Source organism: Ambystoma mexicanum, chromosome 5q, assembly GCF_040938575.1.
Source record: "Ambystoma mexicanum isolate Mex_15411 chromosome 5q, UKY_AmexF1_1, whole genome shotgun sequence".
Taxonomy (NCBI): Eukaryota; Metazoa; Chordata; class Amphibia; order Caudata; family Ambystomatidae; genus Ambystoma; species Ambystoma mexicanum.
In genome coordinates, this window is record NC_090933.1 from 1,267,962,308 (window position 1) to 1,267,975,736 (window position 13,429).

At 47.4% G+C, this 13,429-nt stretch overlaps 1 protein-coding gene across 1 annotated transcript in view; it reads left to right on the forward strand.

Annotated features, from left to right (window-relative positions):
- The window catches only part of TONSL (tonsoku like, DNA repair protein), a 612,770-nt gene extending 605,033 nt beyond the window's left edge, over nucleotides 1-7,737 (forward strand). The window contains exon 26 of the mRNA XM_069621801.1: nucleotides 7,347-7,737. Within this exon, the coding sequence (XP_069477902.1) occupies nucleotides 7,347-7,528 (182 nt within the window). The 3' untranslated portion in view covers nucleotides 7,529-7,737. The remainder of the gene's footprint in view (nucleotides 1-7,346) is intronic.
- The last annotated feature ends 5,692 nt before the right edge of the window (nucleotides 7,738-13,429 follow it).

Below are 13,429 nucleotides of genomic sequence, written 5' to 3' on the forward strand. Positions count from 1 at the left end.
TTTCCCAGGCTCAATCCATGACTCAATGGTACTGCGGAATTCCACATTGCCACGGTACATGGAATGCTATGCCGGACAAAGCACATGGCTATTGGGTGAGTACAGCTGCCAATGCACCAACCCTGTGGAAGTGGTCTGTGGGGGGGGGGGTGTGTGTGTGTGTGTGTGTGTGTCGGGCAATGAGCAATGTGAGTGTGCTGCTGTGACTGCACATACATCATAGACAGCTGAACCTAAGCAACACATGACAGGTTACCAAAGTGTGCCCGTACACACCCTGCCACATGACACACACAGCCGATACCATCACTGTCCCATACACCTGGAGCCACTGCAAACACCCACCCACAATATGCAACACTGCCCTCCCAATGCACATGATGCCTGTACATGAGACATCTGCATCGACTACTTCATCACGGTGGAGTTACTCTGCCATGTGTGCACATCACTGCACAATGCCATACTCACAAGCCAATGTCACCCGCAGGGCAGACTACACATGCACACCAATGCGTTGGTCAATGTCCAATTGCCAACGTCCTCTACGATGGCCAAAGAACACAACCACTGCATGCCACATATGCATGAATGAACAATGATACAAGATTGCACTGCATCTGATGAAGACATGATACCACAAACACTGACATGTCCCCCACATCTACATCCCCTGTAGGTGATGCTGGATATGCACTCACGCCATGGATGATGACGCCTGTACGGAGGCCAAGGAACAGGCATGAAGAGGACATTCGGGCTGCTGAAGGCCCGGTTTCGCTGTTTGAGCAGATCTGGCGGATCACTGCTGTACAGCCCAATGAAGACAGGTACAATCACGCTCGTTTGTGCCATGCTGCACTATCTGTGCCTGCGCAGGAACATTCCAATGCCCCCAGACGCAGATGATGAAGATGGGAATGGCACAACCTCCTCCTGGGGGTCCACTAGATGGACAACGATCACGGGATGAACTGATTCGCATTTACTTTTGAGAGACGGCACATTCACAGCATTGCATGGATATGGTGATGCCAATAAATGAATTGTACTGCAAATGAAATGATGGATGTCCACTCATGTATGTTTTTTTGAAATGATGATATATTGATGAATTAACAGAGAAGGAGGTGCAATGGTTAGGGAAGCTGTAGACCCGTGCCCACCCACCACCCAAACGTACCCACCCCCCACCAGGCCCCAATATTCAAACCCCCTAATTGACCTCCCCCACCGCCCAAACGTACCCACCCCCAACCAGGCCCCAATATTCAAACCCCATAATTGACCTCCCCCACCACCCAAACGTACCCACCCCTCACACCCTTCAAGTCCACATGTGTCCTGCAGTGCCCGACACACATGCCATCACTTCCGTGTGCGCTTCTGTGCTTGTGCATCCTTGCCCGAGAGCCCTGTTAACTGACTCAAGTGCCTCCGTGGACTGGCAGTGGTGGAGCTGGATGGGGTGGTGGCGTTGGATGGCACAGAATCAGGAATAGGTGGCATATGTGCAAGATTTGCCTGTTGGCCAATCAACATGGACTCAATGAGCCTGAAGGTGTTGTCATTGCCCTCCCGCACATGGCGTGCCAGGGTGACTATAGTGGCGGCAAAGCGTCCAATGGACCTTGAGAGGCGACGTACTGATGTGCTGTAGCACTCCCTCTGCAGCCTAGATTCCTCGCGCTGCCTCTCCACCAGCTGTGTGATGGTAGCCTGCTGCTCCTCCCTCCGCTGCATGCGGGAATTTATCTCTGCCATTGAGGGGGTAGGTGACCTCATGGGACTTCGGAGTCATGTGGGGCTGAACTCCAGCTGATGGAAGGATTCCAAGTCATCCAATGTGGGTATCTCCCCCTGTGGCCCTGTATCAGGCTGCACTGCCGGGGCACTGTTGTCACTACATGCTGCCTCCTCTGCAGTGCAGCTGCTTTCTGTGGTAGGTTGGGTGGGCATGTTGGGTGCCCGTGGCACCTGTGTTGCATCAGGCAGCGTGGAGACGGTGGGGATGTTGGTGATGGTGGCCGGCACATGTGTTGCAGTTGCTACTGGGGGCAGCATCCTCCTGTTGCCGAACTGCTGGCAGCATCCTCCTGTGCAGGGGCGCTGGCTTGTGCCCATGCCGGAGCTGATTGCCTGGGCTGTTGTGCAGTATCACTGTCACTTGATATGGCTGTGGGGACACAGAGGGCATACCATTAGTTATGTGGTGGTGCCTGATGGGTGCATCACATGCATCATACAGGTTGATCATTTAATAGTGGCATTTACATGCATCTACTTGTTGGCGGAAATGCATTGTAGTGATATTGGTCACCATATGAATCATGATGGGTCCTTTGGCCCAGTCATGCACTGCCTGGGGGGGGGGGGTGTTGTTAATGGGTCCTTCGGCCCAGTCATGCACTGCCTGGGGGGGGGGGTGTTAATGGGTCCTTTGGCCCAGTCATGCACTGCCTGGGGGGGGGGGTTGTCAATGGGTCCTTTGGCCCAGTCATGCACTGCCTGGGGGGGGGGGGTTTGTTAATGGGTCATTTGGCCCAGTGGCCCAGGCCCAGTCATGCACTGGTTTGGGGGGGGAGGAGTTGTTGATGGGTCCTTTGCCCGGTCATGCACTGCCTGGGGGGGTGTTAATGGGTCCTTTGGCCCAGTCATGCCCTCAACATATACTCATATGGCATTTATGTTTGTGCACTTACCAGCATCTGCAGGTGGACTCACTCCTGCCTCAGCCTCCCCGATCCCATGGATGCCCTCAAGGTGGAGGACACTGTGCAAACGCTCCTCCCATGCTTGCAGCTTCAGTGGGGAAGGGGGTCCTCCACCTGTCCCACCGCTGCGTTGGCGGTGTGTGGAGATCAGGTTCCACACCCTCAGCCAGAGGTCGTCCCACCACTTGTGGCAGTCCTTTACACTCCTCACAGTCACGCCCACAGCGGTGCACTTGGGTGCTCCTTCCGCCCACACTTCCTTCCTCCGCTGCTGTGTGGCACGCTGTTGATCGGCACTGAACAGCATCTCTGCATGCTCCACTATGTGCTCGACCAGAACAGTTAGATCCGCCTCATTAAAGCGCTGTTTGCACTGCCTCTGGGCTGGAATCCTGGCAGACATGCTGGTGGTCCCTTTTGGCTTCTCACAGTGTGGATTCTGCTTGTGCTGACTCTGGATGGCAATGGATTCTGCTTTATATGATGGCCACCTTGTTTCCAGTTTCGGCAATCATGGTAATTTTGGTTCCGTGTCCGTGGCGACGGTGGCAGACACGGGTTTTGCGCAACTTGTGTCGCTGCTATGTCCATTTCCGTGGGTGTTTCCGTGACGGCGGTTACGTTTCCGCGTCCGTGTGGTGCGCACGACCGACAGCACGTAATCGGACAGTCTTTCCACAACCTTGCGGACTCGGAAACTTTGTTACCGCCGCTGCGGAATCACCGCGGTCCGGACCAGAAAAGTTGTAATGAGGCTCTTTGTGTTTCGTATTGAAAGCGAACAGTGAACAAGTTGAAGCTTGGGGAAGGGAAACCCCAGGAACTCAAAGACATTGACAGTATTTGGATTCACTATAAGGGCTCTGTGAAGGTCTTACGAACAGCCCTGGTGAGTGAATCCATGTTTGTGACATTGACCAAATTGCACGAAAATGAGAAGACCATTTGGAAACCAACTTTGGTTTTGCTATTTTTGTTGAGCCACTATTTTTCTTTTTCTAAAGACTCACTGTCACATTTTTGTACAGCGTGAGGGCAAGCATAGGTTTGGACGTAGACATACTTTTATTTTGCACTATTCTACAATGACGGCCATTAGAAACATCATTTAAGGGAACCATCCCGTTAGAGTTAGGACCAGTCGGCCATTCCACCAACCCAGGAACCTTAGTAAATAAATGTTTTAAAACAAATACTTTTGAGTCTGTGTCTCTTTTGAATAGCATGCCCGTCTCACATTGGGCCAGTTGGAGTCCAGGCAGTAGCTGCCCTGGGAATAACTCCCTAACGCCATGTTCCACCAACCAGGAGGGGTTTATTCTATTAGCATCCTGGCATGCTTATTGGGTTGCCAATAGTTGTTTTTGTAAATTGAGAAACAGCACTGTTGCCGATTCTCTTCTTTAAAAAAACTTCAAATGAATAATAAAAAAAAAAGATTCCCTCTGTCCTGCCAGAGGAATGGAGTATAAAAAAAAAGGAAAAAAAACTTCAAATGAAGATGACCTCCATGAATAAGTGAGGAGTCCCTTCTCCCTTTCCATGGTGGCTATTGAGGGATCTGCAGGCAAGTATGGGAGTGAGGGCAGTTTGGGGTTGAGGGAGGTGGAAATTGCGGTTGGTGGGGAAAGAGGCACAGGAGAGCACTTACCGGCAGGGAAGATGGCGGCCTCCTGCCTCTGAGGAGGCTTGGGGTCTTTACCTTGAGCCAAAGCCCCGGTTCTAAGCTTCCTTATTGGCTGCAACCTCCCCCAATAACATAACCTTTTCGTATGTTTCACTTTAATGCGGAAGTCTAGCTCAATAAATAGATTCTTTTTCTACTTACTTGTGTGAACAATCTAGTGTTTGACAATTATTTGTGTAAGTTAATTTTACTTTACATGGAACCCCTGATCTCCTTAGTGTAAGCCCTACTGCTTAGCTTTGCTACTAAGTAAGCGTATGGCTAGACCTTTTCAGTGATAGCTTTGAAGGACCACCAAGGTTGCCTGCCCAGAACCCTACACTAATATTAGCACCCTTTGCAGGAGTGGCAACTAGAGTAGTCGCTGCTGTTTTCCCCCCCTCCCCTGCCTCCGGCCCCTCGACACCCCCACCAACTCCTTACCTGATTGATTATTTATTATGCTCTTATACACAAGTATGTCAAAACGCAACCATGCATGGGAGCGGAAGACATAAGGAAGACAAGACAAAAAAATCTTACTAGGCATGATACATTCAGATTATGTAGCTGAACAGAAAAGAAAGTGTGTGGGGGCGGTAAAAGGGACAAGTGCGCCCAGTCCCATTAGAGCATGGTTTAAGTGCAGAGAGATAACATTCTCATGGGTCGTAACCGAAGTACATTAGTGCTGCGGCAAGTGCAAGGCCCGAGGGCAAGTGCAGGAGACTGGGGAGGAAGCTTGGGACCTGTGAGGCTCTATAGGTACACCAGGCAGCCAGTCAGCGAAACTGAAGCAGATTTAGAGAAGAGGGAGCGAGAGAGCAGAAAGAGGTGGTTAGCAGGGGGTGGGGGGAGAGAGAAGGAGGACGCGAAGAGGAAAGTCTTGAGGAGTTTCCGGAATTTATAGAGATCCGGCTCAAGACAGAGAGAGGCAGGGAGGCTGTTCCAGAGGGAGGCACCTTCAGAGGATAAAGATCTCCACCCCAAGTCTCTGCTTGGAGAAGCAGCTCACCTGCAGAGAGTTGGAGGAAGACGAGCAGAGGGCTCGGAAAGTGAGTATTTAGGAAGAGTGTGTTGCAGATAGAGTGGGTCCAGGCCCCAGAACGTCTTGTGGACAATGCAAAGGGTCTTGAACTTAATCCTTGCAGCCACTGGGAGCCAGTGAAGGGATTTCAGTGCCGGAAAGATGCGGTCCCTGAGCTTGAGGCCAAGGATAAGTCTTGTGGTTCTGTTCTGGATGAGTTCAAGAGGACGGAGGGTAGAAAAGGGCAGTTTGAGAAATAAGCTGTTGCAGTAGTCCAGCCTAGAGAGGACCAGGGCTCTGGGGACGGTGAGCCTCTGGGGGAAGGTGAGAAAAGGTAGAATACCACTGAGGAGGTGCAGCTGGTAGTGGGATTTTTTTAGAGCTGTCTGTGATGTGAGAAGTGAAGGAGAGAGTGGACTCGAAGATGGCCCCCAGGTTTTTTGCCTCGTTGGTAGGTGGAGGCGCAGGGCCAAGGGAGACCGGCCAGAGAAAAAGAGGGAAGCCAGACTGGTGGTCATAGAAGCAGCCCACAGAGTCAGTATGAAAGGGCTCCTCCACCCAGGCAGCACTGTCTGCCTAACTACCTGGTCATTGCCATGGAACCGGGTTTAAAAATAAATAAATGCTATTGGCACCTTAAGGGTTTGCCCCGGGGTGCTAATAGACTGCGTCCTGCTGGCTTCACCTGCCCGGTAAAGGCACCGGGCCTAGCATGAATGGCCTTGCTTCCCACTGGCCTTTAACTTGGGCCCTGGGCCGTTACCGGCCGGTGAAGCCTGCAGAACGCTATATTATTGATTAAGTAATTCTAAAAAACCTAGTATCCATCATTGGAATCGTCATAATCATAAACGAGACTCGCCTCCTCACCTTCATGGCAGGCCAGCGTCCGTCCCTGTGTGTCTTTATCAAAGTCAGCAGAAGCCTAAAACTGCCCTGCATTGATCTTAATGTGACACTGCCCTGCATTGATCTTAATGTGACACTGACCTGCATTGTTGTCTGTGGGTTTCAGGATGTTTTATTTTGGGTTTTCTCTTTGTTTACTTCTGCAAATACAAAAGAAGTGACCATTCCTTGTTTTATGACTTTTTGTAAAGAAAAAAAAAGAAAACTAGTAATGCTTGGCTCATTGTGCATTGGCTATATTTGAAATGAAAATATTTCGAATGTGGTGTGTTCCTAGACCCCACTCATAAGCAAAAATATTCTACATTTACGATTGTGATGGAGAACGATGATTACAGGCAAGTATCTTTCCCATAGTCCCTTTACATGTTATGAATTGTTGTGTCTGTAGTTATATATAAAAAGCTAGGAAGGTGATGGCCCTTTTCGAAGTTTACAGGGCTACAGGCACAGCTAATGTGTTTTGTAAGATTTGTGGTCTAGTCTAGGTCCATGCATACAATTATACACCATGCCTTGTTTATGGTTCATCGAACTTCTTTAATGTTGTTCATACCACAATCATGCATTGTCCTAACTTTGCCCTTTGCATAATCCCGCTTGACGTCGGCGATCCCGCTTGACGTTGGTGATCCCGCTCGATTTCAAAGCTACAGGTTGCAGTGAAGGAGGCTAATGCTTCACAATACAGTCCTCCTCTGGTGTCCCTTTTCATTATTATAAACGTGATTGCCTTCTGTCCATAAATAGTTACTATGTTCCCGTTTAACCCGTATGCTTTGAGCTATCGTATGAATCTGAATTATTTTCTGCTTCTTAAATGTTGTTGATAGAATTGCATGCACTCGTCCTCTCATTTCAATGCAATCTTAGAAAGTTAGTGCGAGATATCCTTACCTAATCAATTTGACATCTAAAGCAGCTTTGATGTTAAGGTTTTTGGTGACCATACATAGACTTGGGTACTTTGCTGAAACAGCTTAATAGTCTTCCTTTTCAGTTAACCCCTCTGTCTCTTTCCCCTTCCAAGGATGCTCCATCCGAGGCCCACTCAACAGCTCTACGTTGGATGGGATCTCCTCTGATCTGCGCGAGTTGCAACTGTGCACCAGCCACCTGAGCAAGAAAGATAAGGAGAGCCTCATGAAAGCCTGGCCCTGCGGCCCTGGCGTGGTTGCACGACAACAAAAACTCTTTTACAAGTGTCTATGAAAGGAGAGAGCATCTGTGGCCTCCTCAAGAGGGATCCACCTCTGCACGCAACTGGCACCTTACGAGGGTGGCACAAAGGCTGGTCTCCCCACGCTGTTCCCATGTATAGACTACAGCTTGGAGCTGCCCAATGTACAGTATTTTAAGTAAAGCTGATCTTGTATTTATAGATTTTTATCGACAATAAATATTACATATACTTTAAAGAACCGCTCCAGGCAACCAGAGGTTTGTTTTTATTCTCTGTGCCTCAGTGGTCTGAAAAGTTTATCTCCAGTAATAAATGACAAGCACCTTATTTTGTTCTGTTCTGTTGGAATTACAGTTAAGAATGTCTGGGTAGCAAACCTTTCTATCCACGTTCCACATAGTAGGCCAGGGAATTAAGGATTCGTTACTACGCTGGTTTGACCTTCAGTATTTGGACTGGAGGACGCAGACATTATATGCATCTGGGAAGGTTACCAACCCAGGCCTTATCCTGGAGGACTAAGCTAAGCTTGATCGATGTGTCCTTCCCCGCCACCCTGGGTTGCATCTCAAAATGAGTCCATCAATTAGGGCTTCGAGTGTGTTTTGATTAGCGGGATCTGCACCATTGCACCAATTCCAGTCTGTTGCTGAGTCCTAAAACTTTAAATTGAGACTTGCAAACCTTCCAGAGTGCCAGCAATCATTACCAAATACTTACAACATGGTCACTTTCATCAAAGTGTCTGTGTTTGTTTACGGAAGCTGTCCTAGCAGTGGTGGAAGGAGTGTTAGTAATATAGCGGAGGTTTAACTGTGATTTAAAAAAGTGAGACAGGAGACCTACAGACGGGTTGACCTGGTACAACATCTGGACAAGGGCAGGCATGGCGTCCCAAGCAGTGCAATATAGAATAGCTTTAAGTTGTTGTGCCGCTGCTACCTGACCCGGGAACCGTTGGACAAGATGAACCTTGAGCTCTCCCCCCATTGTTGGGGGTTGGGGGACATCCCTGGGCTCTTTTTTTCCTAATGGGGTGGGGTTGCCCTCATATGCATGGGTTTTGGAGGGCAGTGGTTGCCCAGATCAAAGAAATATGTGGGTTTGAGTTGGACATGGACCCTTGGTTTTGCTCTTGGGGAATGAGGATCTGCAGGGACATTACAAATTGGGAGCCAAAAGGTCTAGGTTGATTACCCACTTTCTAGTTACAGCAAGACTGGTGATAGCAAAGCACTGGAAGTCCCAGGCAGCCCATGATCTGAAGGCGTGATGGGTGCAAGTGTGGTGTGTGGCCGCCATGAGCAAAATAGACTGAGCAATGCAGGAGCAGATGCCGCCATATTTAACTGATTGGAGCCCGTTAATTACGTTCGGAAACCATCACGATAACCCCAATAGCACACGAGATTACATCCTTTTCGTTGATCTAATCTACCAGATGAGGCCAGTGTCTAATGCCGACATCAATATGATACAATGTACTTTGCACCTCCAATTGAACTTGCTCTGGTTCATTTTTTGATACATTTTGAGTTTTATTTTGGTAAACTGGTTCCATGTTTCTTACCTACAGTATTGTAGCAATTGTGCTGAGGAGGCTTTAGCAGTGTCATTTCAGAAGTAAGGATCTGTCACCTTCTCTTTTGTATGAAAATATGCATTCTAATTATTGTTTTGGGGTACAAAGACGACTGTTCTTTAATAAAGTTTAACTGGCAAAAAAGGAAGATTGTGACAAAGCCGAGGTGCAATGGGAGTGGGGTGACTAGATGACTGATAAATGAGGTAAATAACTGTCGGGTAAATAATCTGTTTACTAGAAACAACCAAGATTAACAATTCCAGAATCTAAATAGTCATCGAAGTACAAATCACTCCTTTCCTTGCGCTACATCACCCACCACTTCATAGGGCCCATTTTAACTACAGCATTAATTTAAACTCACTAATATTTAAAGCAGGTGTTGTGAACTAGTGGGGGTGTTGTTAATTTGGACTCTATACAGTAACTTTATGAATTGACAGTTGCGGTGTTTTGTACTTTTTATAGTTGTATGTAACTTTAACAGCTTGTAAAAAGAAGGCACTTTTTTCAGCTAAATATCCTCCTTTTTAGGTTTGACTCCTAGATGTGACAACGGGACTTCTTGTGTGGAAAGAAATATTACATTACAATGTAGATGGAGAGGAAATCGAGATATGACGAGATATTTGGCCTGTGCGGTGGTTGAATGTATTGCAACTAGAGCTGCCATGTTGGGCTGGAGATGATCCCAGCCTAACCAAATGGGGGGAGGACAGCGGGTGTTCTCTATCGTAATGCATCTTACACAGAAAGTTATTTGTTTTGCTGTTTATTATTATTTATTCTAACATAACGTGCAGTTGCATCATCTATTGTTGTCTGTATGCTAGTATTTTGTCCATCTTGACATATTGCTCACATGCATGCGGGCATTCCTGAAGGCAGGAAATAGTTACAGGCAAAATCAGCGATCATCGCCAGGCATTGGGATGAACCTCTTCCTTCCCCCTTTCGTTTGCCACCACTCAACCCTCCACCCTAGAGGCTCGAACTCGCCAGCATGGTGTGCTGCGAATATACCAGTTTTAAGATTGCCTGGCAGAATCACTCCTTAAAGTTCTTTCTCCATCCTCCTCTGCAGTTCCATTCCAAAGATCATTCAAGTTAAACTTCTGGGTTCTGCTAAAAACTGCAGGACTCCCAAAATCAATTCTGCGCCTTGATTGTGAATTGCAGATTTTCAAGTCCTTGCAGCTGCAGGCGTCAATGCATCCTCCTGGACAATCGATCCTTGGATAAAGGGTCAGCGTGATGATGGTAGTATATCATTGGGATTCGGGCTGTTTGGCTGAAGTGTAAAGATTTGCGGCGAAATTGACCATGGTCCGGTGGTATCAGCGCTAGATCACAAGTTGCGATGATTCCCCATTTTATGGAGTCCATAGGACTGTGGGGCATTTTCAGCGCAATTACCGCAGTGGTAATTGCTCCGAAAATGGACGGAAAGTCAGCGCATTCACCTCAAGCTCAAAGCTGGAGGTGAATCCTCTGACTTTCCCCCAAACTCCGCCTTGGGTGGTGCCGCAATGCGGCAGTAATAGCGTTACCACCACATTTTTACCGCACAGCCCAACTCTTTGCCTTCCAAGGGACACAATCCAAGACCACCTCTCTGAAAACGAAAGCATTATTTTCTTCCAAGGGACAATTAATTGATATCCAAGACTTTGCCACTGAATGCTAATTCATCATTGACTTCCTAGGCACAAAATCCAAGACCGTCCCACTGAATGCTAAGGCGTCATTGGCTTTGAAGGGACAAAATCCAAGACCTTCCCACTGAATTATAAGGCGTCATTTACTTCCAAGGGACAACATCCAAGACCTTCCCACTGAATGCTAAGGCGTCATTGGCTTCGAAGGGAGAAAATCCAAGACCTTCCCACTGAATGCTAAGGCGTCATTTACTTCCAAGGGACAACATCCAAGACCTTCCATAAAATGCTAAGGCGTCATTGGCTTCCAAAGGACACTGAATTGACACCCAAGACATTCCCACTGAATGCTAAGGCATCATGGACTTTCAAGGGACAAAATCCAAGACCTTCCCACTGAATGCTAAGGCGTCATGGACTTCCAAGGGACAAAGCCCAAGACCTTCCAACTGGAAGCTATGACACAACCCTGCAAGGAAATGTAATATTCCATTTCATTAGGGTTCTTTTATGCCTTTCCTCTTAGACAACAGTCAAAGGGATTCATGGAATTAGCTATGCAATTTTTATTCATATATTTCGGTTAAGTCAACTTGGTTGTGCCAAGAACAAGAATATAAGGCAGCAAATAGTTATTCAAGGCAACAACAACAAAAAACGTCATATTGTTTGGTTGTATTTCCATCAAGGCAGACGTTTCCATCTGATGGCTAGAAGGTATGCTCCACAAAAGCTGCACTGTCATGAAGAGCTGTACTCTATAGTGATGCACAGCCACCTAGACCGATCACAATGGGATAAGTTGCAAATATGCTATGTTCCTACTGGACACTGAGGAATGAGGCACAAGACTGGCAGATCATCTTTTAATAAATTTGAGATGAAGTCTGGAGCCTGCAGCTCCTCTCCAGAGATTTTGCTCCGTGACTCCCATGATGCCTCACCTTTGAGTATGCTGGTCTGGGCTGATTGGGAATGTAATACAAAAACACAGGGTATATGAGACATATAGAAGCTGGCTGCAGAGGAAAACATATATGGACTTCGGACTCATATTAAAACAAATCAAGCTACCTGCAGAGTTAGGAGACGCTGGAAAAACAGCTTTGTGTGCAGAATAAAGAGGAGTTTATTGGCCTGGGATCAAGGATGCTACTTTGAGGAATAATTACAAAGCACAAGGGAGTCAAAAGGATAAGCCGTGTACATAAGACCTGTTTCTCTTAGATTAAGCCAAGGAGAAAACATCTGCAAGAGCCAAGTATTAGACAATTAATGATGAGGAAAACCTATGTAAGATGGAGTGAGCAAGTCTCCAGAAGCCAAGAAGGGTAATGACACCCAGCTCAATTGAATCAAATAGCAGTAAATAGAAGGTTGAGATGGACAACTGTATGGTCTCACACGTGATTCAGAAGTCGAAAACAAGTGCTATTCATTAAGCCCAAATGAAGATCATGGTGTGCCTAAACTCCCTTAAATGTCCCAGAACAGAGAACAGGGTTTGAGGTCAACTACGAAGGAGAAGCCTTAACTTGGGGCCTGACCGATGAGGGACAATGGACTAATTGGGAAAGTGTGGAGTAGCCTGATGTTTTTTCTGCACCCGAGTTTCATTTTGCGTACTTGTTGCTACTTGTAGAGCCGAAAAGTCCAATGGTGGGAAAGCATGCCAACCAATCAGAGGGTGTCAGGCTCTCAATCTTGCGCAGAGGTAGCACGCACACCTGCCTTCCCGTAGGGTTTTGGCACCTGGTTTGGTAAATAACACAGGCCGCCGCAACCCGCCGGGGAAAGAGGGTTAGGGTCCGCTGGATTGGATAGGTAGGGGGAATTAGGATAACTGGGTAAGGAGGAAGGAAGGGTAAGGAAAGGGGGAATGGATTTGGAAGGGTTTGAGGGAAGGTTCCACCTTGATGTGCCCTGCTGGGGCTCCTGAGATCAAAGGTACTCCGCCCATACACACTCCCACACACTCGCACAAGCTGTGGCTCAAAACACTGTATAGTAAACCATTAGCACATTACATCATATGCCAAAAGCGTTTCTCTCACGCTCTAGGTTTCAAACATTAGCTTGGTGGTTCCTATCACAACCAACCCACAATGTTTGTTTTGTTTGTTTGTTTTATTCACTTTTTATGCGCGCCAGACCCAGGGGTAGCAGGGCGCAGTGGCAAGGAAATACGAAACTTACAGGTTACATCATGGCAAAATGTACATTAAAATTACATTGGGTTAGACAGATCAGGCATACAGTAATTACAGCAAGTATACAAGTTCAAGGGGGTCAAGATGCTCGTAGGAAGTAGGAGCCCCCGGTCAGCAAAGGTCAGTCGAGGTGAGGAGTTGAATAACTTTTTTCCTGAAGCAACGGTAGGGCATGTCTGCTCTCAGGTCTTGTGGTAGAGAATTCCAAGTTTTAGCCGCCTTTACTGGGAAACTGTTTCCTCCGATAGTGTTCAGTCTAAAGTTCGGTATTGTCAAACAGTTGAAGTTACCAGCTCTGGTGGGTCTGGAAGATGTTCTCCTATGGAGTTTGTCAGACAAGTAACTAGGGGCAGCGTTATTGAGGGCTTTGTGGGTCAAGGATAGCATCTTGAGTTTTATTTTGTTCTCTGTAGACAGCCAGTTGTGATGTCGTCTGGTGGACGAGATATGGGACTGTTTGTTAATGCCTAGTGCCGC